A 15,210-nucleotide genomic window follows, 5' to 3' on the forward strand; every position below is an offset into this window, starting at 1 on the left:
GTTGCGTATATTCTATTGCGTTACAGGAGAAATCGTAATACGAATCGAATTGGGGAAAGAAAATCTACGTTTGATTTTCTATTCGACATCACCGACGAAAATGTATAGTAAGCTTAGATTCCATTACGTCTTGTGGAGTAGAGGTTCGTCTGCTGAAAAAAGAATGAAAATAGATATTGTGATAGCCGAATGATTTACTATAGGGTTCATTTTAGAGTACACGCTTCTATACTGACAGAATCCGCTATAGCTTTCCTCGTAGAATTGCTCAGCGCATTTAAATAGAATTTCTAGCCACGACAATGATGGATGATGTGCCAAAGAGACTACTTTACTGCGACATCTAATTGTCTAATAGTGAGACAAATTACTTGTATCTACTGGCAATAACATAATGGCCAATTGCCGTCTTAAGACAGCTTTCACAGGTGATTTATTCTAAGCGTTAGTACAACTGTCCTGCTTTCCCAATATACAGAAACCTACAATGATTTGAATCTCATAACGAAGAAGAAATAGAAATGCCGGGGTTTCCTGATTGGATCGTCAGGAAACCCTAATTATATCGTGAGGAATCCCAGAATAGCATTCTTTCTTTGAATTTTGACCTAGTTATCGGAATAGAAGCAGCGTTGTCTTCAGATGTTTTGGATAATGGAAACTTCGTTTCTGATATGGATATCATTGATCGTTATTATGTGCAAGCCTCTTCCTAACAGCGAAATATACCGTATTGTCCATTCTCGTCCATTGATTTCATGACCAAAACAGCCTTACTGAATAAGTTAACAAAAAAGATGCCGAATCTATTTCTGCCGCGAATGTCCTGTTCGATGGCAATTCATTTTTTTGTAACAGCGAGGCGCTGTATATTTTGTCGGGAATACATTTGAATAGCCCTAATCAGCTGCCATAAGTAGCCTCTCTAAATGAGCGTTTTAGTGTTTAGAGCTTCCACAACACGCAAGCGGGAAGATCTACCCACGGATTCTTACAGTCGCTCTTTAAAGAAACGACTGTAACATATACCGCCTAAAAACGCCTGTATCACCGCGCTAGTTCTACTGTAGTCTTACAATGAATTGTGAACGCAATTGTGAACGCTATCGCCATCTAGTCCGATCTAATTTCGTCCCTTATACCTGGAACAAATTAGATTTAGAAAGGGCCAAATCAATTCCGTGCGTTCACACGTGTTTTTGTTTTAAATCCACAGTCCAGCGAGATGCTGTGATTGACAGATGTTTAGATAATAATTTATTTTTCATTAAACTTATAAGGAAATACAAGATATGATAGTGACAATAGTGAGTATAAGTAAAATGAAGGAAACAATGGAAGCCTCGTGGCTGTACAGGTCACTGCACCTTAAGCTATGTTTATCTTCATACTCATAGGGACTTACGTTCTAGAATTGAGAACGGACTTAATTTGGACCGTGCTAAATAACATATAGCGTAAAAGTTTCAATTGCTTCGCTTGATTCAGGATAGATCTACCATACGTCGTATATTCATTTATTGCTGGTGGTTGGTTAGTAAATTGCCAATGTTATCAATCAGATCTATCGCAAACAAATCGAGATATTTCTGCGATGCGAGGAATTTCATACGTTGCACGATATGATTCTGCGCCGGGTAAAACACATAGCTGATAATTCCGTCCCGGCATCGGGAGAATCCCAGCCAATGACCCGGGGGTAAGGATAGGCTATTTACGCGCAGGTAATTAGGAACACGCATCCGCTAACAACCATTACGTTATCTGCAGGCAAAGCAACAAGCGAAATGACCAATATACTGTCACAGAAGGAAAAAATATGCAATCAAAATCGATGTCTTGCGGCAAATAGAAAACTGCTAACACATACAGGGCAAACATATGATTGGGACACTAATATACATAACAACTGTGTATGAACAATTTTTCATCTATTCAAAAAACTGGACCTCGAATATGCATGCATATATGATAATTCATACCTTATCTCGCTGTTTACATTAGTAGATATCGTAAAATGTTCTGCTGCGTTTCAAGGGCTTTTGGCGCGAGACGCCCGAGGATTTAGGGAGGGGTCGTATACGCAAATATTTGACCTCTCAAAGATTGGGCGATTGGGCCAGCTGCGGTGTTGTGGGAGAGCACTGGCTTAAAAAAGACATCCTGCCCCTAAGAAACGAATCACGTTCACACCCATCAGTGATCTTGAACCCACCACGCTAAAGCTGTTCCCCGAACCATTTGACCTCGCTACTCGTTGGAGTCGTTAGCAGCCGACCAGAATCCAGTCGGGCCAATCACAGCGATTATGAAAAACGACATTACGTATGTATTTCCCGTGCAATGGACCAATCAGCGACCATTTTAGCGAAAAAGGAAGTATTTCGCAAGTTGATGTATGACGTCATGCGCAAAAGTGCCAGTAATGATATCGCGCGTCGTGAGGCCAGGGTGCTGGTGGAAGCCAGTTCGGGAGCGATACCGGAACCTGGCAAACGAGGATAAACTTTCAGTGAAAGAAAAAGCCACGTTAGAATTGGCACCTCTGAGATACTACCACCTTCTAAACTTCTAGATACTCAGAACAGACTAAACCAATGACGGGGACTATAAAAAATGTCCATATGCCGCTCTCCTATCAAAAGCATTAAAATGAAATGAGTTATAATCCCAGATATAACTAATATCATTTTAATGCTTCGCTTTTCGATATATACGGCAAAGCATTACACGTAATAACTTTCACTGGCGCGTGAGGTTTTCCAAGCAATGACTACAGAGCGTGATACAATCCTCAACCGTATTTCAATACATTCCATAACATCGCGAGAAGAAAATACACGCATGTTTAGAGTAATATTACGCTTTAAAGAGGATGATACTCGTTGCACAACACTTTTATTTAAGTACTTCATATACGACACAACATCCCAGCTGTCACTACTCATTAGTACAGGTTTCTGTACATATTCATATTGACAAAAGTAGCCTACCCTTTCACGGCTTCGCTCTCATCGTTTCGCATATGTTTGGCAACACAGATAGATATAACATGCATCGCTAAATGAGGCAGGCAAGTATTTCCAAAAATGGACCCATCTCATTCGACTCGTCGCATGACTAGTTAGTTCATTCAGCTGGAAGGTCTTTACGCAGACTTTTGCTTTCTGTGTCGCGGGGCCGCGGGAGAGAGACGGAGCGACTATGCGCGTGTAAGTGCCTGAGATCAGATTTGCTGAAAACAAGGACGCACTCGGTAAACGATTGAGAAGGATTTTCAGCAGCTTCGAGTGTGTGTATTCGGAGAATGCCCTCGGGGGCGTCACATTCGGGAATTCGCACTCGATCACGTCTAATTCCGGTCAATTGAAACCTGCTGAAATTCAACTGTCGACGAATGTCAAATAATTGTATCACGTGTCGCACGTTGAATATCTCCACGTCTCGCTACGATACAAACCACTCGATGGCTGTCACATGTTATGCTTTTTAGATTTTGTCGCCTGAAGGCTAGAGAAGACGCGGTATGTGTGGGCTTTAGACTGCGGGAACGTGTGTAATACCATTGGGATCGTGGTTAGATTCGTTCATCACGACCTGGTCTGACACTTCATTTACCCGTTTTCACACAATCTCTGATTGTCCACATACAAAACTGGTGATTTACGTCACTCAGATTCTCAACGAGAAAGTATCGCCTGATTTATGTAGCTCTTGGTATGTTTGGTAAAGTTTGCCACATATTCCCAGCCAATGGATTCTAAGAGTGGTGGTGGATTAGATACCACTTGCTACCCAATGTTTGAGTCCTCAGACTGGTTTGATTAGTTGCGAGATGATTTGCGACGAAATTCCGTTGCCAGATGTAATAGGGTACCGGCACCGCTACAACTGTGGCAATCGATGATTCGACGTATGGCAGGCGAGGATCCGCCAGGTTCGCTAGTATGAAGTTGGTCTTCTGCGTTTGATTTCTTCTGCATTTCATTTAGAATTGTGTGAACTTTTTTCTTAAATGAATAAATTTTGAATGAAAACTATACCAATATCTGAGTATGAAATGAACTTATTTTATATTAAGTGGGTGCTGTGATAATCATATGGATTCGGGAGCATAAAAATTCAGAGTTCAATGAAAATGAACTAATTTTGGCAATGTGCGACCTATTGCTCGTCACGCCATCTGGTGGGATAGCTGGTGTTGATCTCTGTCCTGTGCAGTTTTACAGCTAGACACGATCTGTCAACGAAAAACGAAACCCTGTTATAAACTTGGGAGGGGCATTAAAACGTGCAAATGGCTTTCAGAACAATTAGAAGCAAGTGCAAGCATTAATTAATTTGCCATTTGTGTAGTAGTAATAAGTGGCACAATTCAAGTGCCTTCACTTAGTTTAGGACAAGTGGCACGAACCATGTGGAGAACAATCTCAACACTAGTCGCTCTTACAATTAGCTGATGCGTGTATCTCAGCGCATACCTTAATGACTTTGAAGTGAAAATGTTGTGTGCGTGTAAATCATTTATGTAATCGTGAATGCTTTTATCTCCGGTTAGGTGTAAACTTCGAAAATTGATACATGCATGAATTCATAAATATAGCGTATAAAGCGTCCATGCTGTCAGCAGTGCAACATTATACCAGACCCTATCAATAACTTTGGCCAAATAATGCCGTGATGTGTGGCGACCTTAAGCTCCATTTTGATATTTATCTGAAAATGAATTCTTTCGTATTGGAATAGAAATGCTGACTCCTAATGGCATGCCCTAGATACTGGTAGGAATTATCCGATAGTAAAGTGAATTTCCGCCCTCCTCCCACGCCGTATTTACTCAGCGGGCGTCATATGCCTCGATGTTATTCGTTTCAAAAATAAAATGTCGTCAGGATCGAAAGCACTTCTTCGAAATCATTTCCAAGAGGTTGCCTGTATATTAAAATCATTGGTTAAACAGAAGCTCGCGGGTATATACGAGAAGCACGTTAAGCCAGACCTACTTGGATCAATATATTCCATCTAACAAGACACCGTTCACCACTTTACCGCGTGTTTTTCATCACATAATCAAATAAACGTATTTTATCAAAGCTTTGCACAGGATCTGATCAATACACCTTAGTGTTTTGGCACCATCGGATATTCACGAAGCATTTCACCGATGTTTTTTTAACGCATCGCACCACCTTCACCATAGCAGCTGCCTAGCGGCCATCTTAGCTGTTGGCGTATTAGTTTATATTCGATTGTGCAATAGGGTCGTGAATAGAAGTAAATTAGCTGTTATTGTTGGTTGACTGTGATTCTCACTGGCAGAAAGTCGGTTATACCTGATACCAGTAACCGTGTACTGCGGTAATGCTTGTGTTTGCCGATGAAAGCAAGTGACGTTGATTACAATCGACTCGTGTTCGGCCCCTGGACAATATACGGTACTACTTTAGAACCAGTGGGGCTAGTCAATTCACCGGCGGGTGTAGGCAGGAATTAGCCAACTTAGTCTCAGTCCCCCACTATCTCCAATCAGAATTTCTTGAACGTGTTGGTTTGGCTCGGTACTGTCATGGCTACCACATATTTGGCCAATTTTGCGCGATGAAATTATTCAGACACCGATTCCAGACGATGTTTAAAAGTCTTCATTAATTTCTGTCTGTGAGAAGCATGTGAACCTTCTGAAGTGAGGTCATCGGTGCATGATGTTTAAAATCGACAATTAGAGATGTTGTCGATACCAAACATCATCAAACATTCCATACTCCTACCTTTATACATATTATTCTGTGGTGCATCCGTTACAGGGAAAATGAAACTTTCTGATGATACAAGCTCGTGCTCATAAATGGAATGTTTATTGTTTACCAGTTCATAATGTTGGAATATTCTCGTAAACTTGTCACAAACAGAAATTTCCCCCTGGCCATCATCTAATCACAATACTAATCCTTAAATGGGTACATGTCAAAAGTCAGGCTGAGGATTAATCTCCTAGTCTTTACTTTTATATCTAGTAGGATAATCCGACCGTTCACATAGTCGCATCTGGCATGCGAGGTTAACATATCAGTCGTTGTGGACGTACGCGCTGATTTTCATGGAGGACTTACTGTTCTCAGAATTCTTAGAATTGTTCGTTAGCGGAACTTTTCAGATTGCAAATGCCTGTCACCGTGAAAGCTAGGGAAGATTTCCTCACCTAGCCTTGTCAGACTACTTTGTGCGCAAATGAGTTTCAAGGATTTTTTGGTATAACTCGTGGCAAATACATTAGCATACGTCACTAGTTGTAGGAATAATTTGTCAAAACAAACGTTGTACACTAATCGTGTATAGATTAGCCCAATCAGTTCTTAGAAAAAACTATCAAAAGAGCAATGATTTGTTGAATATACTTTCATACATTTAAGCATTACGATGAGGACATATTGATTCAACAGTATCTAGATTTTACAAAGATCTTATATATAACGTTTTGCTTCACCTTAGAGCCGCTATATCAGGATTATGGCGATGCGCGTCGACTGCGTCTTTTCAATATACGTTCGATGAATTAAATATGTTCGTGTAACTCGATACACGAAAACGAATAATAACACTTTTATATAAATAATAGAGCGATACCATGAAACTGGTTACGTTACATTGAAGATACCTAAGAAGATTAAGCATTTTTTCGTGGTATACGGGGAAGTCCATCGCCGCATCGACAGTTATTGCATTCGGAATACGCCGTGAAATAGATTATTAGCCGGATTTTCACACATATACATATACTCGCATCCTCATCTATATCTTTCATCGATAGAAAAAGCTTTTTCGTGAAATTCGCCGCTGTTGGTCGCGCTGAATCTGCATTCGATGAACTGAACAGATTCATCAAAGTCGACGCCGACCCGGAGCGCTATTCATGGTTATGTCATAGCCATATTCATAATCTCGTCTTTCGTCTGTCCACTTTTCAATTAGATAATGTTGTGAAAGAAGTTACTTTCGTGTCTGGGCAAGTCGCAACGACTCTGATAATAAAAATCTTCACAGCGATGAATAATTTATTGGGACAATGTTTAGAAACTTATATTTTGCTTTATAAAATTCAAATGAATGTATCTGTTACATGATATAGATCTTCTATTTCTTTTCTCTTTTAGACGTAGTTTGCCGATATAACAAAATCTAGATAGTGAAGACATGGAACTGGTTTTTTAAACTGGTCGGGGTCGGCGCCTGCGTTCAAAATAACTAATTTGACTGGTAGAATTCAGTTGTATATATATACCCTCGCAGCACCTGAACTAATAAGGTGCGATTGAACCGACTGAAAACATGTCTCCGATATATTCCAGTATCCCCGGGTATCTTTTGGCGTTATATATCGTGATTCCGCTGGTGGTTCTGTGTCTAGCGCTGCTAGTGATGTTTCTATGCTGTTCGAAGCGCTACCGTCTCAATTGGTTTGAGCGGAGCTTGCTACAACACGACGACGAGGAGATCCGCCGTATAAATAAACCGTCGCCAGTGTATTCCAACACGTCGTCGCCACGTTTATCCATCGCCAGTATTAGGAGAGGTAGCCAGCAGAAATATGGACCGCTGTTGACGCCGAACATATTCGCATACGGGAATATGGGCTCGAACCCGAGCACGCCTCAAAATACGGACGGCGAAAGCGAACAAGGCTCGGAACAGTTCTGGGTACCGCCGGATGTGGTCAGAAAAAAACGGGCGCAAAGTTTAGTAGCGACTTTAATGCACAATGATACTAGTGATGAAGGTAGGAACTATACTTTTGTATCGCATCTTTCTTTTCTTTTTTTCAATTTCTTCCTTTTTCAAATCATCAAAGCGAATTCTATTGCCACGAATTCGTATCGAAATCATGTCCGGGAAAGTTAGGTTTTTTGCTAACTTTTATTCTTATCGAGAAAATCCGTGATTTCGTGTCGATGGTTTGCACGTGATAAAAATCTATAAGCTTTATTTCATTAACTTATGCGACTGAACAAATAAACCACGCATATGATCCCCGCGTATACAATATATCGTCGTGAACGTGATGATTTCTGTTAGGTCAAGTGGCACAATTATTGCTGGTTTTGGTTCTATTTTGCAGTCGCATTCGGAAACTCGTAAATAATTGTGAGAATTTCTATTTCCATTGTCGATTTGATCTCAGAATCAGCGTCGTGATAATCGATCAATTATCGAATTTTCCATCATCAAATATGTTTGAATGTTAAACCTAATGATTTTCTAAAGGTCAACAAAAAAGAAAAACGATTCGATGGTAAAATTTCATTTATAGCGAGACGCATCACTCGATGAAATTAAGTCTTGACTTTTATCGATTAAACTCATCAGTTCAGTAATGAATTGAGGAGAAATGCTAGTGTTTTGAGCGATATACATTGGCTATACTCAATCGTGATGAAATGAATCGTCAGCGATTCTCCCCACGTGCCACAGTCTGTTACAAGCCGGCCAGTGGTTACGATACGATGATGTTTTAAGCGATACTTGGTGCACCACCACCGCCGCCGCATCAGCAGCAGCAGCTCGTCGAATTGATTTCCGCACCTGAAAATTCAGCGGGCTTTGCGTTTTATTCAGTTTTACACCGGCACATGTCGTGTTCACAGTATTAATTCAAACATCGATGAATTCTTGCCGAACCACGGCGCGTTCAGTATTTACAAATGGAACGAGTGCCGGTTGCTATTTTATTTACTGTGTTTGGTTACTATAGCGCTCATTACAGTTGAATTGACGGCTAATATACGGCAATTATTCGTTCATATTCGCGATATACCATTATTACTTTTATCAATGACATACGACTGATACTGTTGCTACACCCGATGAAAAGATAGATTTTTTCCCTGCTGCAAATGTGAGAAAGGGCAATATCTGAGGGTTTGACCGGAACCAAAGTATTCTCCTGGGGGTTTCGAACCCCGTAGTGACCTATCGTTCTCATTGAGCAGGCAAAGAATTGTTTGTGCAGAAATTGTAATGCTTCCGGTATTTATGGAGGGAAAAGGGTCGCAATATGAATTCCAATTAAAATCTATTGTCGTTCATCTAAATCTAATACCATCCATATAAAGTTGACTTCGTTTGATAAAACGATCTGGAGTGTACTGATTATGACGTAAATAATTGGGGGAAAATCAAGATTTCGCTGAAATCGAACTTGTCTATGTTGACGCATTTTATGAACTGACTCGTCAAATTCGTGCGAGAATCGAATGAAACGACATCAAATTTCTGAGAAATCGTGAATAGTTAATATTCGAATTCCCGAAAGCTGCGTCCAAATTTAACATTCATTTCCGGGTGTAAATTGATTATAGTTATATTCGAGATGAGATTTGACTAGAATTGTCAGTGTGTCGACTATTTTGCGTTGTATCTGGCGACGATATAACCACCACCTGTGCCATCTGAAGCGTCGATACCAAGTCCCCGTTATTCTGTCTCACTGTTCTTCACTATTTGCATAAAAAACAGACACCCTTTTTTTGCGTATACGTAAAATCTCAATGTCGAATTGACTATGATTGCCACCGGCTAATGAACATGGTGAATCTTGATGATCCCAACGTCTGACTGCATGATGAGTTTAAAACCCTCTATATACAAATTTCACAAGATGAAAAGAAAAGGAATTTCATATATAAAAAATCTAAATTAAAATGCACGACGTATCGAAATATCTCTCTTTGAATTTTTTATATTTTTTGCTCCGTGCTTTAAGCAACTGAATTTATGTCGAGCGATGAAACATATTCTATTCTATTCTCTATAGCCAGATCAACAAAACTGACAAAGGTCTCATGAGAAAGTCCGAAACGTTTTATTGACCTGACGATGGTGTCCGGAGAGAGTCTGAAACGTAGTGTCATATGTTCTTGATTCTTGAGTATTAACTTAACTAACTTAATTTCAAATATTTTCTTTAAATGTCTATACAATGGGTTAAAAACTCATTATCTATTCACCGCGACAGAGTGCACCGGGCTATTCTACTATCTGGCTTCATGAACACTGCGTGAACTGTATCAATTTCATTTCTGTTATATACACGGGCGTGTCCACGCGCAGACCAGGTTAAAACAGGAGCGCGTCAACCAGATCGATTCATCAATACATTTCGAATCAATTACTAGAGTGATTGTGGCGAATTTTGCTCGTTTCATTAATGGTTACGTCGTCTTCATATCCGTATTCATCATTCATGAAAAAGATTATTTAGATTATTCTTTATTGCTTCGAATTATACATAATTTTTCGAGCACAAAAACAAAAGTGGAAAAACATGGAAATATAAGTTTCAATACTCCTACGCAATATCATAACATACACTGCAAGTTTTCCGAACATATTTCTATCGTTTGAATTAAAAAAATTACTAGATTTGTGAATAGTTAGGTTTGCTGTGAAAATTGGGGTATATACACATTCCGCAAGTTCGAAAAGTAATTACATTCCAAAACATAATTGAATTCGTCATCAATTTTGTTTAGGTATGTTTTGGTATCTACCAGTTTCAATAGGTAGTGGGTGATTAGAGCATCATGAAAAACATACGGTAATTTCATAATCGTCAATGAATAATGAAGCAATTTCTGTCATCCGTATTGAAAAGTCACAAAGCGTAGAAAAGTATAGTAGAAACAACAACGGAATGTCTATCTGCCCACATCCGTGTTGTAGCCAGGCGTCTGGGTTATTCCAATTGAAAGCAAAACTCAATCGCTCGAAAATGTGTCCGTATCGGGTTGACGCGGACACACGGAGATATTGAAAGGTATTTTAATGACGATTCCATGTCGTGTTGTGGCTGTTGGAGTTGTTTTTAAGGCTTTGTTGCTCGGATACTATTCGATTGAGTTGTAGGCGTGTGTGTCGAGAGCTTCGAAAGGCGGCTACTGCAGCCTCGCATTCTATATAGCGGCTCGCACAAGAAACGCTAAAATCCAATTAAATAACTCAATAAAACTGATGATTAACAGTTCATTTATCGTAACAAACACAATAGCCATAGGGGATAAGCTTACAAGACAATATGGCGTCTTCAAAGGCAATTAATCTAATGTCTACCATTAGCATGCGTAACGCCAGTCCCTAATACAAACCTCGATTGTTCTCCATTTCACCTTTTAAATCTATCTTTCAAATTTGCTCTCTGATTTCATGTTTCGTTTTGTATATATCATGTCTTTAAATTGGCCTAGCATCCCGTGTGTGTTGCCATACCGATAATGACAAAAAGATCGCTCTCTCGATGATGAAAATCATCCCTTTGATGACAGAAATTAGACTAAGTGTAAGATAGAAGAGCGGTTTTCCCTCATTGCTTTCATCTTTCAACAAATCTAGTCGTTTTTAAACGCAAAACACTTCTGCGCGCTAATTGTAATGACAGCCGCCGGTTACAAACACTCCTCTATTTCATTTTAGCACCGGTGGTACATACCTTCAATCCAATATTGTTGCTTCGGTTTGAAAACACACAGCGCGCCTAATTTGATTAATTTATCTCGGAGATGTTCGTTATTAATCGCTGTATACGCATCGGTGAATTTTTCCCAGGCAGCTGTGCGTGTGTGCGTGTCTGAGTGTGTGTAAATGCGAACACACGACGTTTCATCTTCTACGATTGGCGTCGATTTTTTTTCAATCGATAAAACCTCCGTTTATCTTACCTCTAACCAACAACAGGGCATTTTAGCGCAATCGTTTTGCGAGACACGGACTCGTAAAGCAAAAACACGGTCGATGATTCTAATTGACAGTTGACTTCTCGGATAATTATTTGCTGACTGATCGTTCAATTTTGACGATAAAAAATTGACGTGAAAACAAAAACATCGTATAAGAAGAAAAGTGAGATTTCATTAGATTTTTAATTTTTCAAATTGAAGTCTTTCCCGTAGACGGTATAACTCTTTGTAGCTTATGTATGAGCGAACGCTTCTCGGGTGTTCAAGGACGAGTAAAATCTAGCTCACATAATCAGTCTCCAGCGCCTTTCGATTCGCGTTTATTGTCACGTACGTATACTCGACTTCCAGGGACGCATTCAGCGAACGGATGCGCCACACGGATAGCGAATGAATAAACGATAATGATAGTAGACGTCATTTTCCACGCAGACTTGCCCTCTCACTACGAGTATATAAATGTAATTAATTGACCAATACTTGTAATTATATATGTATGTATACGTATCGCAGACGACAGTAGATATTATGATCGTATCTCATAATATCAGGATCACGACTGCAGCCGATGCTCGTCGTTCCGTAATTTAATTGAGAGGTTTTGTCTCGACTGGGTTCATACTACTTTTACGGAAACGTTGCTACGCATTACAGATTTTCCGAGGTCTGGGGAATAGATGATATATTGAAAACCCACTATTTTCAGCTTTAAAAGTATTTAAACCAAGAATTTATCTAATCAAAAATCAAAATGACAGAACGTTTCGAACTCTCACGAAAGATCATCGTCAGGTGTGAGGGAATACCTAAACACAAACGGTATATATATATATATATATATATATATATATATATATATATATATATATATATATATATATATATATATATATATATATATATATATATATATATATATATATATATATATATATATATATATATATATATATATATATATATATATATATATATATATATATATATATATATATATATATATATATCTACAGGGGAGAGTTAGTTATTCCCTCACACCTGACGATGACCTCTAGTGAGACGGCGGTTATTCTCCTTTCAGGTCTGCCTGATTTCATGTACGAACGTATGTTTTTTGTCGCCGTAAAAATCGTTGCAATAATGTGTTTATACGTTATTGTTACGACTTTTACGCGAGGATTTTTACGGAATGTATTTATATATACATTGATAACTGCTACAAGTTATTACTGCGTTAGTCGATGTGCACTACGTAATCAATATTGTCGTTATAGAATAATAATCACAGTTGTGAATTTTGGCGTAATTTTTGTTTAATATATTCCATGACTTTTATTTTCTATTTGAACTATTTTCGTTTCTTTTTGATCATGAATTTTGTGTGGCTAGCCTGGATAGACTGGTTGCCGGCCAATTCAATTCAATTGTCGATATATTCAAAATCAGAATATCGTTATTGATGATCAGTATATGTGTTATTTTTCTGCCAAGGCGTCAATAAGCTAGTTTTCTTGTTTATAAATCTACCGGTCTCTATCTATATACATGCCGTATCATTTCAAACGTTACAATTTCAATTTCATTAAACTCGGAGACAGTTTTCTATTCCATAACCAGTCGGTTTCATTATGACAAGAATTCTTAGCTTTCATCCATTACCATCGCAGTTAATTGGTCGAGAATTTTCAATTCCAACTTTTGTCGTATTCTGTTTTATATCCCGACAGAGTATACTCTGTCGGGATTCGATGTTCTGTGGCTCTCAAAGATTTTTTTCAGCTGTTCTTTCTTATTCTGCGCTGCCTATCGCGCACACTGATAGATCGACTCGTGAAGTATTCAAACGTGCATACATCACCCTTTTGTATAAATGAAACACCAATTTATCAGTTTTCGATCACCATCGCAGATAATATGGACAGCGGAAAATTCATGACTCTCACAAATACTGCGAAGGTCATTTTTTACGCCACACACGGAACGAAAGATCAACAAAAAGTCCGTTGATTGATGAATATTCAAACACAAATTTATTTGCTGATTGGTCACCGTACAACACTGTAATTGTTGGTATAGGATTTTCCGACGATTGGTTGCAAAAAATCCTACCTTGACCCGTGCTATTGCTTATCTAAAATTTCTAAGCAGACAATATAATAAAAACAAATGAAAGTCATCGACGTATAGTGGGCATTCTGAGGAAAAATTCGCGTCGTATTCCGAACAGTTGATTGTACATTTTCGGGCCTTTCATAATTCGACTTTCGAGGTTTTAAATTTCCCGCAAGAACGAAACATGTGCGCATTCGAATCCATCGCGCGACGGTTTCTCACCGGATATGGTTGTGTTAATATGAATGGCTTTGATTTATTAGAATTTCATACAAGAGCACTGCATGACGAGGTATATTCGAGTTATATAAGGAGTGAGTTGATGGCGGCGGCGGGGAGGTGGAGGTGGCGGAGAAGGAGTAAGGTGACACACAGTCAAACACTGTTATTATAGAATCTCAAGCCGGAAGGGAGTTGAGCTCAATCATTATGGCTGATATACTGCCCGTAAGGTTTTTCATCTGCGCTATTATATTAAATTTCTTCTATCCATGAAATGAAGAAGATGAAGTCAGCTTACGTTATAATTGCAGGCAGTCATCGGGATTAAAACGTTTTGCTAACCTATAGCTCGGTATGAGAATTGAATGATCATGTCATTCATTTCATTTTAGAAGTATAAATGAAACTGGATGTTCTTATGACTGAGAAAACAATTTTGCTTTCATTTTTGTCACCGAACAAAGGTTAACGAGACTACGCTCTTTCTCTGAATGAGAAAACATGCCAGCTTGAAAAGCATATTTAAATTCTATATAACGTCGAAGTACGCCTGTCTCAAAGTCTCAACGTCTCAAACGTGGGCTATTAACAACCTGCCTCGACGCTAATTTCTTGATTCTCCTGAGTAGCAGCATATTTCCTGTACTCGATGACTCCTCGAGTTTCAATCTATTCGATCATTCACGAAACATCCCCCGATTTGGATAACTATCTGTATTAGCCCCGTGTATATTAATCCGCCGTTGATCGGCAGTGATCATACACATTCACGTTGAACGCGCTCAATTCCGAGTAAATTACGTCCATTTTCTTTAGTTATCTATAATGCTTTCATTAGTAGATCATACGAATTTATTTTGACGTTCTCACGACATGTTCCATCTTATGTTCAGGAGACAATTTCCGGCGAAAAAATCGTTTTCTCGTTTCGACAGACGTAAGTCACGTAACTGGCGGATGTGGACTAGCAAGTATAAATCTCAAACATAACCGGCCCCTTTGGCTGCCTTAAACGATGCAAAATACTTCTTTTTTTAAAGGCGACGACCGGCCGATTACTTGTTTATTATATCTGAAGAATAAAAAAGAAAATTTACAGATATTCAGCGAACAGTTCTCACAAGTGATGATAGCCCTAAAGTCTCAGTGG

General features: G+C 39.0%; 1 protein-coding gene across 1 annotated transcript in view; it reads left to right on the top strand.

The window, feature by feature from the left end:
* Nucleotides 1-7,326: 7,326 nt before the first annotated feature.
* Nucleotides 7,327-15,210, top strand: part of LOC141908526 (synaptotagmin-5-like) — a 29,903-nt gene continuing 22,019 nt past the window's right edge. The window contains exon 1 of the mRNA XM_074798621.1: nt 7,327-7,774. Coding sequence (XP_074654722.1) covers nt 7,327-7,774 — 448 coding nt within the window. The remainder of the gene's footprint in view (nt 7,775-15,210) is intronic.

This window comes from Tubulanus polymorphus, chromosome 7 (assembly GCF_964204645.1).
Source record: "Tubulanus polymorphus chromosome 7, tnTubPoly1.2, whole genome shotgun sequence".
Lineage (NCBI taxonomy): Eukaryota > Metazoa > Nemertea > Palaeonemertea > Tubulaniformes > Tubulanidae > Tubulanus > Tubulanus polymorphus.